General features: G+C 48.6%; 1 protein-coding gene across 7 annotated transcripts in view; it reads left to right on the plus strand.

Moving 5' to 3' along the window:
• The window catches only part of ARFIP2 (ARF interacting protein 2), a 224,119-nt gene that overhangs the window by 187,735 nt on the left and 16,302 nt on the right, over positions 1 to 20,082 (plus strand). For all 7 annotated transcript variants that reach the window (XM_069203655.1, XM_069203654.1, XM_069203657.1 and 4 more), the window contains one exon: positions 17,292 to 17,466. In XM_069203655.1, coding sequence (XP_069059756.1) covers positions 17,292 to 17,466 — 175 coding nt within the window. The remainder of the gene's footprint in view (positions 1 to 17,291; positions 17,467 to 20,082) is intronic.

Below are 20,082 nucleotides of genomic sequence, written 5' to 3' on the forward strand. Positions count from 1 at the left end.
CCAGACAGATACTGGCAGTGGCCCCTAGAGAAGCTGCAGAACTGGAGCAGATGTATGCACTTATCCTAATCTTTGTGCGAATGAACAAATACATTGGTAATTGTGACTGATGGCGCTGGCAACTCACTCTAAATTGGGGTGCACAAAAAAACTCTGAGCGAGCAGTTGCAGCTGGGGATAACCGGTACTAACTGATACTCTGGAACCCTGCTTTTGGAGTGACATCTTGAGAACCATGATTTGTCACCGAATGAACACATTAAGGGCAGTCTCCTGGGGTGTTAGCCATGAACCAGTATCCCATAAAGATGCATGTGACCACCAGGCTTAAGGCGAGTTAAGGGGTCTTGTTGAATGTAAGCTCACTTGAACTGTGCAATACATTACTCTGCAAGTTTGGGTTTGTTTACCCAACGTCACTTGTAGCACACTAGTCTACTGTGTCCTAATGTTCTCCCTGCCTCAGAACATGCTAGTCCACTCTTTATGGAAATCCTGTTGAAAGTGCACACTCTCTTTTTCCATCTCTCTTCTGGCTGCTTCCGGTTCTCCTAGGTCAACCCCCTCTTCTTCTCTTTTCAGCTTGGTCAGTGTGTTGATTTGTTTTTTGTTGTTCCACTATGGTTTCCCTCCATGGGCTAGATTTTCCTTTCCTTTTTATTGCTTCAGTGCTTGCGCTAGGGATGCTCCTGCAGTTGTAACTTCCCTGGAGGTTTCGGACTGCTTCATTCCCTGCTTACCAACTCCCCGGGTGACATTTTCTTGAGTAGTTGGCGCTATGGACTCAGTTGTCTCCTCTACCAGGCTGTCAACAATGCACAAGATAATATTGTAAGCAGGTACATAATATTTTGGATGATCTAAGGACCATGGCCCTGCCCACTCACCCACAGTGCCAGTTGTCCCTCTGACATACACATTGAATATCTACGAAAGGGTAGTGGGGAGACCGGCGTGAACATAACAATCAGTATAAGAACCACAATTACACACAGAGTTGTACAACTGTTTAGCTTGTATTGCCAATACCAGTGGAATAACATTCAAAGTAAAGCACAAATTGTTAAAAATCTGATTATATTGCTTTGAATTACATTTTAGGATGTATTCGTCTTAGACATATCAAATTATAAAACATATGTGAATCCAACAAAAGTGATTTCCAGTAATATAAAATGTTAAGTGAATATGCTTTATTTGTAACATAGTGATTCGATCCTGCAAAAAAGTGGGTGCCGACACGTTTCGCGGTTCTTCAGAACCGCAAGAAATGCAGTAATGCTTACATTTAATGTCACAACAGAACATGTATAGTAAAACTATAACCACTTTTGCATAGGAATACCTTATACCAAAAAACAACACTCTTAAACTACGAAAAAGTACTAAAAAAGGAATTAATCCTGCAGCTGCACTGGGCAAGTTATCAGTTAAAAGACACAAACTCAGTATCCATCAAAAACCGTGGAAAAAGGCATAAGAATGAGGATTAACTTAACAGGTAAAAATGTAAGGGAGATGACGGCCTAGGTGTTAAAGGGAACAAAGGAAGGAGGTGGATTCATGAAAGTGTATTGAGGGAGAGAAAAGGAAAGAAATGAATCAAAGAAAAGGGAATTGGGTAACAGGTAGATGGGCTTCTCTTCTATGGCTTTGGCCATGTATCATACATGTATATGTATTATCTAGATGGCTAATTTGCACAACAACCACCCAGAAAATGTAAATAATACACACAAAAGTTTTAAATAAGTGAAAATAAATAAATAAATAATCCTTATAAGGTCTTAAGCCTTCTCACATGATAATCCCGTAATACCGTGCATTAGTACATACACTATCTGTTCATTCAATAAATACCGGTCCATCAATCTCCTATAGAGTAACAGAAAGAAACAACTTAAGAAATAATGAAAAATGGGGTCTGGAACCCTCTGTCATAGTAAGCCTATAATACCACGCACTTGCGCATGTGCTATCAGCTCATTCAACAGATGCCACAACCCTAGTATCATATAGAGACACAAGCCATAATGAACTGTACAGCAGAAGAGCTACAAGTTCGTCCCATATGCAACAATCCAAAGACGCCTTACTGTCTGGTACTCATGTTACAGAATAATATACAAATTTGAAATCCAAAAATTAGCACAGTGACTACAAAGCAACTACAAAGAAAGCTAATGTATCCTACTACATGCCACCTAAAAGTAATACTGAACCCAACAATTAGGAAAAGGAATTAAAAAGACAAAAATCTTGGCCACAAAAAGATCAAAGTTCACCAATCTGTGGTCCTATATGACTATTACAGAAACCACCATCACCAAATAATCATGCCTAATGTATACTCGCACAAACAGTGGTTCCAAAATAGCTAGGTCCCACAGACTTGGTCCTCTTTTTCAAACAATCAACAACTACTACATCTACTGTTCCGATATATCGCATAACACATAGCCAAATTATGGAATAGTGTAAAATTCTTGATCAACATTCAAACCAACGTGCACTGTTTGTGATTTATTGATCCACCAAGATTCCCGGTGCCTCAGCTTCAGTTCCACATCCTCTGTGTTGTTTGGATATGTGATCTATACCAGCAAAGGATATTTGGCTCGTGAGTATGTTGATGTTTTTCCAAAAAGTGTGTAGACTTGGGGGATCTGGTGTCGCGGTTTCATATGCCATTACGATGCTCTTTCCACCTTTGGTTCAAGGTCTGATAGTAGAGCCCGCATATTGTGACAAACAACGCATGTCACCATATTAACACAGAATAGGTAGTATGACAATTCATTAAATTCTTTGTCTTAAACATCTTGAATCAATAATGATTATAAAATATCACAGTTTTGTCTTTGACATATTTTCAACATATACACCCTCCACATCTGTAACAACCTTCAGATTTGTTGTCTTACCAAATAGCAGTTTTAGCCACAACATATCTGTTAGTGTCACTCGGGCTTAGTATATTTTTAAGTGTATTCACTTTTCTAAAAATAATAGAAGGACTGTCTGCCAAGATACCACTGAGTTGCAGCATGAAGCCTTTTCATAATTCACATGCTGTGCATCATTCCGCCATCTAGTGGTGGGGTCCGGAATTATCTCTTTTTTCCTCTTCTTTTTTTTTTTTTCTCTTGGGCATCGTCGACCACCATTTGCTGCTTGGTCCCGTCCCTTGTATGACGTCAGACGGTGCCCGTAACTTCCTGTGCGTGATAGCCATCTTCAGATTCTTTTTTTCCACTGTTGGGTCTGGAAACAAGGGAGGAGCTTTGATTATATTGCTCCGATTATGTAGCTCTCAATTTTTTTGAGACCACGCCGAAAAGAGCAGAAGAAATTCGAAAGTTTTTAAGAAGGTAACTTCGAAATCAACAACAACTGGGACAAGGAGCCATCCGGGCACATCCCCCGGCGGGGGACGCTGAGGGTATTCGCATTGGCCAGGAGAAGGAAGCAAGGTAGAGGTCATGGAAAACACCCTATTTGAATTCTGCCTGAACTGCACCATAAATTTGCACAGCGCGACCCGCACAAAGATTTGCCTTCCAAAGGACCATAGGGATGAGGGCTTTGAAGCATTTGTACCCAAAACTCTCAGGGCATGCCGAAAGCAGAGGGAAGAACACCACGCAGCAATGCAGAGCCAGAGACACCAGGAGTCGCTGAAAGAACTAGGCCTATTCAGCGATGAAGAAGATCAGGTGGGAGGCGCACAGTCACCACACAGAGAGTCAGACATCGAATTCCTCGAGGGGGGACGCTGGGGAAAAACGCCCACCGAAGAAGACGACAAAAGATGTTGAAAAAGGGCCCGAAAAGGTAAAGAAACTGCCACAAATCTCAAAGCAGAAAATCCTTGAGAAAAAACACCACAAGGCAGCCCCGACATCCAAGAAAATGATGATCGAGGGCCAGCCACGAACAAAAGAGCTCCACGGATCCCATGCCTGGGATACCGAAGAAGGCCGGAAGCCAAAACAGGCGAAACCCTCCACAGGGAAAGAAACCTTCAGAGGTACAAATGCCAAAAAAACAACCATCAACAGCACAAGAAGTTGAGAAATCAACGGAGGTGGAGAAAATGAGGCGTCGTCTAGAGGCTGAACTAGAAGCACTCCTGCAAAGAAAGAGAGTTGGACAACGCCATTAAAGCAATTCCGAATCCCACCAAAACCCTCGACAACTGCGGACGTCGAAGAGGACGTGACCGCGCCCGAGGCCCCGGCAACCCCCAGGCTGCATGAAGAAGAGACAGAGGAGGAATTCTACGACCCCAAAGAGGAGGAAGCAGCGGGGAGATTCGAGGACGATTAGATTGACCTCGAAACAGAGAGTCCAGAAGAGGAGGTTGACAGCTACCCCTCGAAGCCTTTGCCCCCGGATGACATCACAAATGCGATAACAGCCTAGTGAATAGGGCAGCAGACACATATGGAGTGCCCTTGGAAGAAGAGAAGGGAGATTCATATTTCGTACTCAACACCCTCAGGTCATCAAGCAAGGGAAACCTCTACCTCCCCATGCCACCCAGCATTCTAGACCAGGGTAAGGAGGCCTTCAGAGAACCTTCGGCAGTAAGAGCGATGACAGAGGGTAAAGAAAAAATACAAGCCCTCTCCAAAGGACCCCAGCTATATCCAGGGGAACACAGTGGTGGACTCCATCTTCGTCACAACAGCAAGAAGGAGAAGCAACGCACACACCGCCACAGGCCCCCACTCCAGAAAGGGAAAGCAAAAGGCTGGACATGGTGGGGAGAAAGATACAGAGAGAAGACGCAACACAGTGGCATATAACAAACTCAAATGCCCTTCTTAACAGCTATGGTCACCAACAGTGGGTCGAGATTGAAGAATTAATAAAGAAACTCCCAGAAGGAGATAAGAAAAGAGCAAAGGCGATCATACAGGAGGGGAAAACTATCGCCAATACCTGCCTAAAATCTGCGCTGGACGCTGCAGAGACAGCCAGCAGGCAAATGTGCACATGCACAACACTAAGGAGGCATGCATGGCTCAGTGTATCTGGTTTCAAACCTGAGGTACAGGCCTCCATAATAAACAAGCCCTTCACTAGAGAGGCCTCATTTGGCCAAGAGGTGAATGAGTCCTTTCAGCAGATCAAAAAGGACAACAAACCGGTTAAGATTATGGGGGCCCTCCAATACAGAGGCAACTTCAGAAGAGAAAGCACCATCACAAGGCTCACAGGAAGGGAAGCCTTTAGGACAGGGCAGCAGCCACAGCAGCAACCACCCCAGGGGAGTACCCAACAAGGTGGCCAACAGACCGGGTACCAGCAGTGGCAACATCCTATTGCACGGGCCTTTCGAGGTAGAGGGAGAGCAAGGGCCAACCCCCCCAGAGGAGGAAGAACAGCCAAATACCCGCAAGCCTGCACACAACACCAGTAGGGGGCAGGATAGAGCAGTACCCAGAGCAATGGGAAGAAATTACTACAGACAACTGGGTTTTTAAACATGGTACACCACCGAACTTTCAAGCCTACCACTGCCAAACGCACCAAAGAGGAAAACATATCAAAGAACACAACTGGTACAACTAAGGAAGGAGGTAAAAGAACTCCTCCAAAAACAGGCAATAGAAAGAGTCCCAATTAAACAAGGGAAACTACTCACTTTATTTCCTAGTACAAAAACAAGACCTTACATTAAGACCAATCCTGGACCTCAGGTTCATAAACAAATTCTACCACACCCAATATTTCAAAATGACAACCCTACAGGAAGTAATCCCACTCCTGCAAAAAGGAAACTACATGGCAAACATAGACCTTAAAGATGCCTATCTGCGTATACCGATGAACCAGGCACACAGTAGAAACCTCAGATTCGTACTCAAAGAAGTTCAGTACCAACTCAAGGCCCTACCCTTCGAAATAAAGTTAGCACCAAGGATCTTCACAAAATGCCTACAACAGTCGCAACTTTCCTAAGAAGGAAGGGAATTCACGTATACTCCTACCTAGACGACTGGCTTATAAAGGCACACTCGAAGGAGAAATGCCAAAGGGATACCAAAACGGTGATCACAATCCTGCAAGAGCTAGAGTTCAGCATAAATATCAAATAATCATTCCCAGAACCACGGCAAGAAAAGATCTTCCCAGCAGCCAGACTCGATGCAAGGAAAGCACATGCTTACCCTGCCCAGAGGAGAATACAAGCGACCACAGAGCAAGCTCACCTTTACCTGAAGGGACAATCCCTGACACCGAGGACAATCATGAAGTTGATGGGCATGATGGCATCATGCATTCCCCTCATTCCCCATGCGAGACGCCACATGCAAAAAGTCCCGGAATGGCTGACCAACAGCTGGTCACAAACCACAGGAAGCTGTGAAGATCTACTGGTTGTAACAGAGAAAATACAGGAGACACAGTGGAGAGCATCCAAACACATAACCAGGGGAACGCCTTTCAAGACAGAAACTCCCTCAGTGACCATCACAACAGACGCGTCCCACAGGGGATGGGGAGCGCACACTGGCAAATTAAGAATCAGGGGCCAATGGAACAAGATGGATTTGATAAAACGCATCCATTTCCTAGAGCTCAAAACAGTGTCACTGATCCCAAAAACATTTCAAACGCAAGTATCAGGAAAGACTACTCGTCCCCCAGCCTAAGCCCAAAATAACACACTACCCCAAGCCCCTTCCCCCTCCCCTAAAAAATAAACTACTCAGTCTAGCCCTAAAACCTAAACTTCCCCAACCCGCCCCTATAAAAAATTAGCCCCCTCCACCTACCCCGGGCCCATAATCCACTCCCCACCCCTAAAAACTATCCCCCAACCCTGCCCCTGCCCTACTTACCTCACTGCATCCTCTCCTGATCCACTAGACTGCTCTCTGCCTTTTTCTCTGTCTTAACCACACATATGTGTAGCTTGGCACATGCGTGGTTAGGCACAGAAAAAGGCAGTTGTTGTTACGCTTGCGTGGTAAACATTCGCATTGTTTAGGACGTTTCCCCTACTTAACAGTAGGAGTAGTTTTGCAGCCTGAAGGGCTTTCTGTATCCACGTGCGACCCACCCAGCTCCCCGGAAATGAGAACAGGATAGACAGGTGGGAAAGAGGTCTAATGTACAAAAAACAAAATAGGAAGATGGTTACCATGCACAGTAACGTCTGACGTCAAAGAGAAGAAAAAAAAGGAGGAGTTAGAAAGAGACAATTCCGGACCCAGCCACTAGATTGCGGGATGAGGCACAGCATGTGAATCCAGAGCGCTTTTTCTCTCTTTTCCATTTATTGTGTTCAGTGTTTCTGCTCTCCCGCACATCTTTGCTCAGTCTCAGCTGTACGTCACACCTTTAGTTTTTTAGGAAGTTCTGCATTTTATAAATCAATCAAGTAAAGATGCTCTTTTTTGTGAGTTTGACTAGTTTCCTATCTTTCCTGCACTTTGTCTTTGCACTGTCGTCCTTTCTTACGGACACTTCCAATGGTAGATTTCCCACCTTTCGAACTCACACAGGTGTCAGGTTGGATCTAACAGCAGGTTCCACTTGCTGTAAGCTGGTGCCGTCAGACTCTGCAGCGAGTTTCTCCCACCTCTAAAGCTGATGCGTGGAGCCGCATATAGCTACCATCCATGCGGCATAGTGTCAGTTCCTTTTTCCACACACTTCTACATTGATCTAGAGCTTCGCTCTCAAACCGTTGTTGGTGTTTAACTGGCCTCTAAAACAATTTCGCTGAGAGTCGACTATAAATGTATCCTCCGAAAGCTACTGGCTGTAGGCTACGCCGCACCTGCAGAAAGCAGATGTTGGTCACTGACCCACATGGTGTCTGTCTTTGGTGTATCCGATCCAAGCACAATTCAGAGTCAGGTAACAGGTGCTGCCTGACGCATCAGAAGCGCGGTAGGTGAAGCTTTATGTTGCTGAGTATAAAAACCAGGGCCACTGGCGCTCCAAATTGTGGGCCTACTGCCGCTCAAGGTCCCAGTCCCGATCCAGATCCCCGTCCTCAGCCAAGTCTACAAAGCCGTCCCTGGGCAAACATCAGCACAAACTCAAGAAGTTCAGACAGGAGCCCTCCCATCACTTTCATTCCACGGACGGTCTTCTTAGTCATACTGAAGCCCTGATTCTGCACCATTAATCAAATTATGACACCGTTCTGCATTTAGAGCCGGTGCCCCCCTGGTTTCCTGGGTATCTACAACACTGCAGCAGGAAGAGGCAAAGCTCCCGCTCTTCCTGATGATTCTAGGTCCACCTGAAGCACCTTCAGACCCACAGGTCCTCCGGGGCACCCAGTCGGACTTCCGCTCATGTTAAGCCTCTGCCACTGCCATCTGTCTATGCTTACGCTACCTTGCCAGAAGCCATGTGGGTTCATATGAGGTGGTGCCAGCTTTGGCCTCAGAGATGCTGGTCCAACCCTAACTGCAGGTCTCAGATGTGGAGCTGAGTTCGGCTACATTTTGGACAATGTCTCACTGCTAGATCATTAACGAAGAGTCAGTGGTTTGAAGGTTCTCCAGCACTGCCCCTAGCTTAGCGCTGGTACCTTCAGCACCTAGAAGACTTGTATGGTTCAACTCAGATTCACAGGAAACTCATGAGGACCCACATGGTGGGAATGCAAAGGGAAAGGACTGACAATTTGCTCCCTTTCTATACTGATGGTGGACTTTATCTAGATCTCCGGTAAGCAAGTCACCTTGATACTTCCCCAGAAAAGGAACTGGACTCCCCATTCAGAAACTCACTGAAAATTGCCTCTTTTGCTGTGGTGGGTCGCAGTAAAGCTGAGGTTTTGGAATTAAAACTGATTACTGTAGAAAGTATGGCTTATCGTCTGACTGAAATAATTTTGCAACCTGACCTGTCTCTAGAGCCTTCCAGTAAAGCCCTGACAGGCTGTGGCATGGTTGAAGCCTTGGGTAGGTCGCTCTGGCGTGGCTCTGGCGTGGTTGACCCAAGGGTAGGTCGCTCCCCCTGCCGCTGCAGCTTCTCCAGCTCCTCCAGGTTCCTGAGTTCCTGAGACCCACCTCACAGTAAGTACCCCCCACCTCCCAGCCCCTCACCCTGCCCCGCGCTACTCACCCTCTCTCCTGCTCCTTTTCCTCCTCTCTGTCTCTTCCTCCTCGCTCCTCCTCTGCAATCTTCTTCTGTACTCTTCTCCTCCCCGTCTTCTCTCTTCTTCTGTGTGCTCCTCAGCCTCTCCTGTCGCCTCTCTTCTTCCTCATCTTGCTCTGTGGTCTTCTGCCTTCTGCTCTTCGTCTTCTGTATCTTCTTTGTTGATCTTCTGTTTGTCTGCTCTTCTGCTTCTTCGTCCCCTGCATCTTCCTCTGTGTTCTTCTGTTCTTCTGTGTTCTTCTCTTCTGTTCTTCTGTGTTCTTCGGTTCTTCTGTGTTCTTCTCTTCTGTTCTTCTGTGTTCTTCCGGTCTTCTGAGTTCTTCACTTCTGTTCTTCTGTGTTCTTCCGGTCTTCTGTGTTCTTCTCTTCTGTTCTTCTGTGTTCTTCGGTTCCTCTGTGTTCTTCCGGTCTTCTGTGTTCTTCTCTTCTGCTCTTCTGTGTTCTTCTCTTCTGTTCTTCTGTGTTCTTCTCTTCTGTTCTTCTGTGTTCTTCTCTTCTGTTCTTCTGTGTTCTTCCGGTCTTCAGTGTTCTTCTCTTCTGTTCTTCTGTGTTCTTCGGTTCTTCTGTGTTCTTCCGGTCTTCTGTGTTCTTTGCTTCTTCTGTTCTTCGGTCCTCTCCGACTCCTGTCTCTTCCCGCCCCTGTCTCTGCCCTCCTGCCTCACCCCCCTCTATCTCTCCACCTATCTCTCACTATCACCCACATCTACCCTTTCGCTACCTGCCTCCTTCACTCCTCTACCTATCTCTCCACCTAACTCCCTCACTCACCCCCTCCTCCTATCTACCTATTTTTCTATCTCTCCACCTATCTCTCCATCTATCTATTTCCCTATCTCTCCCCCCGTCCCGACACCCCCTCTGTTACCTATCTCCCTATCCTCTCACTCTACCTCTCACCCACCCCTACCACCCCCCCTCCCCTATCTTTTCAACCCTACTCCTATCTATCTCCCTATTCTCCTAAAACTCTAACACTCACCCCCCCTCCACCCTTAAATCCCCCTCCCCCAGCTCTTCTCACTCTACCTGTCCCCCCCTCCCTCGCGCTTTCCCGCCGCGACCTCCTGCACGCCCCCGCCCCCCTGCCCCCCAGCTCCCATTCGCCCTCCAGCTGACCCCTCCCCCCCTCCTCCCTCTTATGGCGACCGCGCGCAGTGGGCGCGCCGCTGGCGCGCCAGAGGCAAGCCCGTCTGCGCCCGTCCGCGCCTGGCCCGCGCCCAGCGCCACGACCCCTGGTCCCCAGCCCTCCCCTACCCCGCTGACCCGCTACTACCCCACCACCCTCCACGCCCTCAACCCCGGGCGCTCCAACACTTGCTTCCAAGCCCACCCCAAGCGCACCCATGGACCCTTCGCCTGTGACTCCTGCAAACGCATCTTCCACCACGCAACTACCACGACCACCAGCCCTCGCTCTGTCCACAAGCACGCCGTTGAACTCTGGGACCTCCTGGACTCCACAGCTCCAGACGTCGCCTTCATCACGGAAACCTGGATGAACGCCTCATCAGCTCCAGACATCGCCACTGCCATCCCCGAAGGCTACAAGATCTCCAGAAAAGACCGCACCAACCAAGTAGGAGGAGGTATCGCCATCGTCTTCAAAGACTCCATCAGCGTCACCACCTCCACCGAAGACACCCCTCTCGCCGCTGAACATCTGCATTTTCAAATTCGCACCGACCCCAGGACCACCCTCAGAGGATCCCTCGTCTACCGTCCCCCTGGACCGCGCGCCCCTTTCAGCGACGCCATCGCCGACTTCATCTCCCCGCACGCCCTCGCCTCGCCGGACTACATCCTCCTTGGCGACCTCAACTTCCATCTGGAACAGAACAACGACCCCAACACCACCACCCTGCTCGACAACCTCGCCAATCTCGGCCTCAAGCAACTGGTGAACACCGCCACCCACATCGCCGGACACACGCTCGACCCTATCTTCTACGCCAGCAAACACATCTTCTTCAGCCACACCTCCGCTCTACACTGGACCGACCACAGCTGTGTCCACTTCACATTCCGACGCGAGACCCGCCACCTCCGCACTCAACCCATCCCTCGTCGACAGTGGAACAAGATCCCCGAAGAGCAACTCTTCTCCGCACTCGCCGCCAACCAACCCACCCTCACCACCGACCCCAACGACGCAGCCCTCAGCCTCACAAACTGGATCTCCAACTGCGCAGACAACCTTGCTCCCCTCAAACGCACGCATCGACAGACCAACACCAAAAAACCTCTCTGGTTCTCTGACACCCTCAAAGAATCAAAGAAAACTTGTCGCACCCTCGAGAAGGCCTGGCGCAAGGACCACACCGCTGACAACATGACCGCCCTCAAGAACGCTACCTGCGAACACACCGCTGACAACATGACCGCCCTCAAGAACGCTACCCGCGAACACCACCACCTGATCCGCGCTGCCAAAAGGAACTTTTTCACCGACAGACTGGACAAAAACAGCCACAACAGCAGAGAACTTTTCAGCATCGTCAAGGAGTTCTCCAACGCCGTCACGCCCTCACAGGATTTGTGTGAATCCCTCGCCACCTTCTTCCATCGCAAGATCAGCGACCTCCACGACAGCTTCGGACACCAGACCCAACCAAACATCACCGAACCCGCACCCCCGGCCTTCACCCTCAACAACTGGACCCACATCAACACTGAAGAAACCAAATCCATCATGAACTCTATCCACTCCGGCGCCCCTTCGGACCCCTGCCCTCACTTCACCTTTAATAAAGCCGATGACATCATCGCCCCGCACCTCCAGGCCGTCATCAACTCTTCTTTTTCTTCTGCTACCTTCCCCGAATGCTGGAAACACGCCGAAGTCAACGCCCTCCTAAAGAAACCTACGGCTGACCCGAGCGACCTGAAAAACTTCCGCCCCATCTCTCTCCTGCCTTTCCCAGCCAAGGTAATAGAGAAGACCGTCAACAAACAGCTGACCACCTTCCTGAAAAACAACAACCTGCTCGACCCTTCACAAACCGGATTCCGAACCAACCACAGCACGGAAACAGCCCTCATCTCAGTCACAGACGACATCAGAACCCTGATGGACAACGGTGAAACAGTAGCCCTCATCCTCCTCGACCTCTCGGCTGCCTTCGACACCGTCTGTCACCGCACCCTAATCACCCGCCTCCGCTCCACCGGGATCCAAGGCCAGGCCCTGGACTGGATCGCCTCCTTCCTCTCAAACCGTTCCCAAAGAGTTTACCTCCCACCGTTTCGCTCAGACCCCACCAAGATCATCTGCGGCGTACCTCAAGGCTCATCGCTCAGCCCGACACTCTTCAATGTCTACATGAGCCCCCTCGCCAACATCGTACGCAAGCACAACATCATCATCACCTCCTACGCCGACGACACCCAACTTATACTCTCCCTCACCAAGGACCCCGCCAGCGCCAAGACCAACCTACAAGAGGGGATGAAGGACGTCGCAGATTGGATGAGGCTCAGCCGCCTAAAGCTGAACTCTGACAAAACGGAAGTCCTCATCCTTGGCAACACCCCGTCCGCCTGGGACGACTCCTGGTGGCCCACGGCCCTCGGCACCGCACCGACCCCCACAGACCACGCCCGCAACCTCGGCTTCATCTTGGACCCTCTTCTCACCATGACCAAGCAAGTCAACGCCGTGTCCTCCGCCTGCTTCCTCACCCTCCGCATGCTCCGCAAGATCTTCCGCTGGATCCCCGCCGACACTAGAAAAACCGTGACCCACGCCCTCGTCACGAGCCGCCTGGACTACGGCAACACCCTCTACGCTGGGACCACTGCCAAACTCCAAAATCGCCTGCAACGCATTCAAAATGCCTCGGCCCGCCTCATCCTCGACGTACCCCGCAAGCAGCAGTAAACCCCCCCTTTCCCCTAGCGCCTTGAGACCCGCACGGGTGAGTAGCGCGCTTTCTAAATGTTAATGATTTGATTTGATTTGATTCCGTGCGGATGCTGCTAAGCTGCCAGCACCATAGACCTGCTCCGCATGACCTAGCCTTCTTGTCTTAGCCCCCTTTACTATAGTGCAGGCTTCTGCCACCGAAGTGAACCAATGTGTTTTTCCCACTGCTCTGTGTGATGGACAACCTAAACACATTGATGCTCTAGGCAAAATAGTGTTCGCCTTTGCCAGCTTAGCAATACTCTCTTGGAACGTAGTTGCCTTCTAGACACCATGGCCATGCCTTCTGGGACATGATGAGCGACATCCTGCCTTCCCTGAGGAGTTCTGAAATACTTTTGCTAAAACAATCCAGGATAACCAGGATGCATCAAAGTACTTGCTGGGCTGGACATCACAGACTTTGTAGGCCGTGCTGTGGCCACAATAGTGTGGTTGTTCACCTCCATGCTGAGATATGAAATACAGGTTACTCCAGGACATATAGGGTACCCTCACGGTCAGGCTACAGGCTGTTTGGAGACGAGGTGGATTCAGCTCTGGAGTGTTTCAAAAATAGCTGTCTGTAGCTTCCTTGCCCTGACCAATCAGTTCCACAGACAATACTGAAAGTTCGGGTGGCTACTTGTGTGACCTGGCGTATTACCCTAGACAGCATCCCAGCCTCTGCAACAGCCCTCCCAACTCCTTTGGGGGTCCAGGTGGCGTGGTAATGCCAAAACAGAGCTAACAACACCCTAGTCATTCCTAGTCTTCCTCTTTCCTGCTCCCGTCACCAACAAATCTCTCTGATCCCCCCTTACAAGGTCACTTGTTCCCTGTGGGGGGACAGAATATGCTTTTACAAATCTAGCCGTTGCACAATTGCTTCGGACCAGTGGGTCTTGCAAACAGTCCTTCAAGGTTACACCCTCCCCTTTTTGTCAGCATCCTCATTCCAGTTCCTCCTGCTTTCATCCACACTTTGTCAGAACATGCCCTCATTCTTGTTAGAGGGGTTCAGTCATTACAGGCCATAGGGGCAATTGAAAGCGTGGCTCAAAATGGGAGAGAGCAGGTGCTGTTTCTTCAGTTTTCTGGTACCCAATTTTAGATCTTCAGTTCCATAACAAATTCCTTCTGAAGGACAAAGTCAGGATAGTAACCTTGGCCCAGGTCCTCTCTGCTCTGAACTCTGGGAGCTGGACGGAGTTGCAGGATATGTACTTCCAGGTGCCAGTCCCATGGGTAGATCTTTTCGCTACTGCTGGGAATGGTCCTTCTCAAGCTTTTCCCTCACACGGTTTCCTTGGAGACGTGTATTGTGGATCTTTGGACTCCTTTCTGCTTTTGCGTCTACTTCTCCTGGTTTGGAAGATTGAGAGGGACCAGGCTCAGCTAGTCCTGATGACCCTGGACTTGCCTTGGAGGGTCTGGTTCTCTGACCTGCTGAGTCTCAGTGGCTGTCCCCTGCTTCATGTTCCTCTTCAGGAGGGCCTGCTCTCCCAAGAACATGGAAAGATCTGCACCCAAGCCACCACGATGTACACCTCCATACGTGGAGATAGACGGGAACCAGCTGAGCAGATTCGATCTGCCCAAAAAGGTAGTGGATGTCATCTTGGCTGCCCACCTTCCAGCCACGAAGTTGATCTATTCCTGACTTTAGGCATAGTGTGCAGTCTGGTGTGTTGACAAATGGGCGATCTGCGGTAGGTTAAACTTTCCAATGTTCGTCTGTTCTTTTTATTGGCCCAGCAAGGCCTTGCTGTGCGCACTTTTAAAGGTTATTTGTTGGCTCTATGGGCCATTCTGCATTTGCTGGATCAGCTCTTTTTATTTAAATGACGAGTTGTGATGTGTTTTTAAAGGGCTTGTACATATGTTTGCTTCTGCACCTTTTCTTGTGCAAAAGTCAGACCTTGATTTGACTCACCTTCTTAATGTAAACACCTTTTGAGCATATTCACAGCTTTCGTTAAGGCTTCTGTACCTTAAACCTAACTTCCTCATTAAAATTATTTCTGTGCGCTGTGTCATAGAACTGCAGGTGCGTTTGATGCATTCACCATTTCCCACCTTTTTTTGGCCAAACTGGTGCTTCGGACTCTGGCACCATTTCCGCCAAAAGTCACACCCCTTTGAGGAGGAGGATCATCTTCACTGCTTGAACCCCTTTATATTGATGGGACTGAGCAGCATACCAATTGTTTTGTGCAGTTCTGTAGTTCTAAGAAGGGGAGGGCAATTTGGAAGAGTACATTATCCGGTTGGGTCGTCCTTTGTAAAAAAAAAAAAAAAAAAAAGGGGTATTCCTTGGCCAAGAAGGAGCCGCTGCTAGAATTAAGGGCATCATTATGACGCTGGACATCTGCCAGACAGCTACATGGGTGTCATTCCTTACATTCACCTGGAGTTATTGCGTCGATTTTCAGGTTCACAGAGGAGGACATTTTCTCCACTCAGTTCTTCAGCATTCCCTGGTGTGAAGTCGACTCCTCGGACCTACCTTTTTTGGATTACTGCCTCGTACCTATTCAAAACGTGAAGATTCTGCAGTTAGAGGTATCCATGAGAAGAACCAGTTACGTTTGGTAATGCTATTTCTGGTGGATAGTCGCATCTAACTGCAGATTCCGCACCGCCCGCCCAACCCTCCGTTCTGTGGAGTGAATAATATGGTCCCATGTTACGGTTCACAATCTGTTATTGAAGCTTTGCGTCTGTGGCTGTGAATGGGTTTATAGTAAAAGGACTTCAGCGTGCAGGGATGACACCTATATATGTCTCCGTGGTGTCGCTTCGAGAGGAGGGCGGGGTTACTGCAGAGTCGATGGCACCACCTATTGGCATGTGGGAGATATTGCTGGGGACGTTTCTGGACCCAGTCTGGTGCCTAGACGTATTTTAAAGGTGAGGAATCTGCAGTTAGCGTACTAGTAGAAGGAGACAACTTGTTGGTTTGGTCTCTTTGCTCTCCAGCACTTCTTGTCTTTGGTCAGTCTGCTCCATGCTCTACATGTTTTGATTACTCTGCTTTTTCATGTGTTTGATCTCCTTGTGTTCATCTTTGATTACTCAATGTCCCTCTTTGCTGTGCTTTAGCTCTTGTTGTCTCTTTTCTTTGCTATTGCTTTCTCCCGGGGGAGGAAAGAGGCCAGACCACAAAATGGAGAGAGCCTGACGACTAACTCAGTTTTACCAAATTGCTCCTTTCAGGGATGAATGACAGGGCTCTTCACTTCTGTTATCAGATCAGATTAAAATACCAATATTATTGTGATTAATGAGGGCACATCAGTCATTTTACGCCTTAAGTGTGACGTGGGGATTCTGTTCTTTTGCACATTGCAGAACTTCTGCAGACTTAAGCCTGCACACCATTTTTATCCAGTGAAGAAAAAAATGCATTCATGTTATTTTATAGAGCAATGAACAGAATCCGTGACCTCTCTGTGGAGAGTCACGTACTCTTTGATTTACAGAGTCCTCTGTCTCTCTTTGTATATGCTCAAACGTCTCCACTCTCGACTGAGACGAATGCTCGCGCTGCCTCTGAAGCCCGTTGTCGTATGTCCCCATTGAACCTGTCTCCTCAGGCCCACGCTCTCTGATCTTTGTTCCCTGTGGATGGAAACTAAGTGCAACAAAGGAAAGAATTGTATCAGGGAGAAGGAAGTGATCTTTTTGTACTAATTCAAGAGGCCAGTCACACGAAACAACGTTTGAATGAAACACCCAAGGCTAGCGTGGTACTAGTATGGTTCATACCTTTCGTTTCATCACGGCCTCTTCTTTCTCAGCCTATTTTCATATTTGACCGGCAACAACTTAGCCCTGTCAACCTATCCATGTAAGCAAGGTTAGACTAGGTGAATCTCTTAAAAGCGTAACCTTTCGAATAAACTCATGTAGCAAATCCCCTACTGTAGGATTTTATCGTTTACCCCTGGGCTCACGTTTGATGATACATTTGCAGTTTAGAAGGTCCCGTTATAGATCACCACCTCAGATTTTCATGAACCATGCTGGTTTCCATACTTGGCGGTTCCTACAGCCTCTGCTGTTGTCTCCATCCACTTCCTGATGTTTCCTACCTGGTTTGGTCCCCCTGAGCCCCACCACGTCAGGTCTCCCTCTCTGCTGCTGTGAACCTCTGCTTTGATTGACTGTAGACCGGTGATGGTGTTTCTTGAATGCACGTTTCATGTCTTTTTCCCATAGATCACTCAGCACAGTTTCTCTTCTGTCTCAGGTTGGAATATGATGCGTATCGAACAGACCTGGAGGAGCTAAACATGGGTCCCCGTGATGCAGCAACCCTCTCTCGGATCGATGTAGCCCAGCAGAACTTCCATATCCACAAGGACAAGTACGAGAAGCTCCGAGGAGACGTGGCCATCAAGCTGAAGTTTCTGGAGGAAAATAAAGTGAGCATTTCAAAATTCATTGGTGAAGATGGGCTGCTCTATAGAGTACTTTGTTGAGGCTTACATATCTGTTGATTGATATGTCATGCTTGCATGCGTGTGTGTGTGTGTGTAGGTGTATGCATTTTGATTTCCACTGACAAAAGCAAGGGGTAAAGTGACATTATAATTACGTGTTGAAATAAAGTAAAAACTAATGTTGAAAGTAAAAAAATCCTCTGAAATTCACCAGTAATAGTTTACTGAGCTAACTATAACTTACGTCCCTCCCGTCCACTGTTTATGACCTCACGTATTGCATCACTCATGAAATGTTTAATTGCATCATTAATTGACAAACAAACCTGCTTACACTTGCCATCATGGGACAATAGAGTAAGCAGATGTGGCAGATGTGGGCTGACATGCCAACGTACACTCACCTTCTTCCGAATCAAAAACAATAGAGACATTTCGAAAACAAGCCGGGCCCTGAATATTGTGAGTGGTAGCTGCCTTCTTGGCTGCTGCTGTCATGCCCCTTGGAATACCGCGGCACAGGTTTTACCAGCTTTTAAAGACAACCTTAAGTCGTCCGTTTCATGGGCTATTCAAGACAGTTGCGATGCAGCAAACTTTGTCATACATTCTGGATTGGACATGAGTGACTGACTAGGATGAGCAATGGGTACTAGTGTGACCCTTTCATGCCACGCCTGGATGAGGTCTACTGGCTTCTCCGGAGATGTTCAGGCATCCTTAATGTGGACACGCTGTTTGATAGTGCTTGATCTTTTGCTGAGAGGGTGGACTCAGCCTTGGAGCATTTCAAGGAGAACAGGGCCTCACCATATTTCTTTGGCCTTTCTGTCCCCACAACACAGTTGCGCCTGCAATTTTGCACTAAGTGGCTACAGTACAGTTTTTTTCGATTTCACCAATATCCAACTCCTCCACCAGCCCTTTCAGCCCTTTAGTGGCAGAGTCTGCGATGTTCAGAGACCAAGCTCCGTTCAGTAGAGACAGCATGCAGCTCAGGTCTCCACTCCTCCAGAAGCTGCAAAACCACTTTAGTGTGTTCTTGCCAGCTCACAGCCTCCCGGTCAGAGGACGGATTCAGTATTTCGTCCAACGCTGTCATGTCAGACAAGAGAGTCCTCCAAATATTCCATCAGGTCTACATCCCACCACTTCTCTCTATCCTGCTGCTCTTTCCACCACAATTAAGCCGGCTGATGGAGGACCACCTGTCCGTCTCGCAGCAGGAAGTGGAGGACTTTTTGGTTAAAGTAGCCATATGGTGGGTCCTGACCTCAGAAGTAGAAACTGGGTGTTATCCTGCTACTCCCTTGTGCTGAAAGACGACAGAGGCTTTAGTCCTGTTTTGGATCTTCGCCCTCTCAATGCCTTCCTGCAGCGGGACAAATTCAGGATGCTCACGGTAGCCCAGGCCCTGTCTGCCCCACACCCTGGAGACTGGATGGTGGCGGTGGACCGGTAGACGGCTTATTTCCATATCCCCGCCCTGCAGACCCACCGGCGCGGCTTGTGGTTTACAGTGGGCCGGGGGCATTTTCAGCTCACAGTGCCCTCACTGGTGCCCCTTGGGTATTCACAAAAGTGATAGAGGGGGTAACCGCACACCTTCAGAGGTCAGGGGTATCAGTCTTCCCCTACCTTGATGACTGGCTGCTGAAGGCTACAGTGCCCCTGGCAGTCGTCAACCACCTCCAGATGACAGCAAACCTCCTGAATTGTTGAGGTTTACTTCAGTGTCACACATGAGTCCTTCGCAGATACTCTTGTTCATCAGAGATATTCTGGATACTGTACGGTTCAGTGCCTTCCCTCTGTAGAGGAGAGTCCAAAACATTAAGGCTGTGATCCCAGCTCCTAGGGCTGATGGCCTAGTGCATCCTGATGGCCAAACATTCTACCTGGCATATTCGGGTTCTGCTGTGAGACCTAAAATCCCAGTGGGCACAGCATCAGGGGAATCCAGTAGATTATATCCAGATTTCTAAGTAGATTGCAAAACATCTGCACTGGTGGCTAATGGCCTGTGTTTGGGTCAGTGCCAGACTGTTCTCCGTACCCCCTGAACTTACGGTGGTCACAGATGCATCACTACTGGGTTGGAGAGGCCATCTGGGAGAGGTGCAGATCAGAGGTCTCTGGACTACTTTGGAGACTCAACTCCACATCAGTCTGTTGGAACTGAGGGTGATTGCCTTTCTACCTATCATCAGAGGAAGTCTCGTACAGGTGCTCACGGGCACTGTCATGCAATGTGGTGCTGCAACAAACAGGGTGGAGTGGGGTCCTGGGTCCTGTCTCACGAGGTTCTGTGCCCCTGATAGTGGCTGGACCACCAAGGAATTTCTCTGGAGGTAAATCACCTGGTGGGATCTTTAAACGCCAGGGAGGATGATGCAGCTGCAGTTACTTAGTGAATCATGAATGGCAGTTGCACCTGGAGGTGGCACAAAGTGTCTTCCAGCCATGGGGAGAACCCTGGCTCGATCTCTTTGCCACCACCGCTGAGAATGTGTAATGTCAGCACTTTTGCACGTTGGAGATTTCAAAGAAGCTCTCTCTCTGCGACAACTTCCATCTAGAGTGGAACTTCGGGTTCCT

The sequence above is a fragment of the Pleurodeles waltl genome, chromosome 8 (genome assembly GCF_031143425.1).
Source record: "Pleurodeles waltl isolate 20211129_DDA chromosome 8, aPleWal1.hap1.20221129, whole genome shotgun sequence".
NCBI classification, from domain to species: domain Eukaryota; kingdom Metazoa; phylum Chordata; class Amphibia; order Caudata; family Salamandridae; genus Pleurodeles; species Pleurodeles waltl.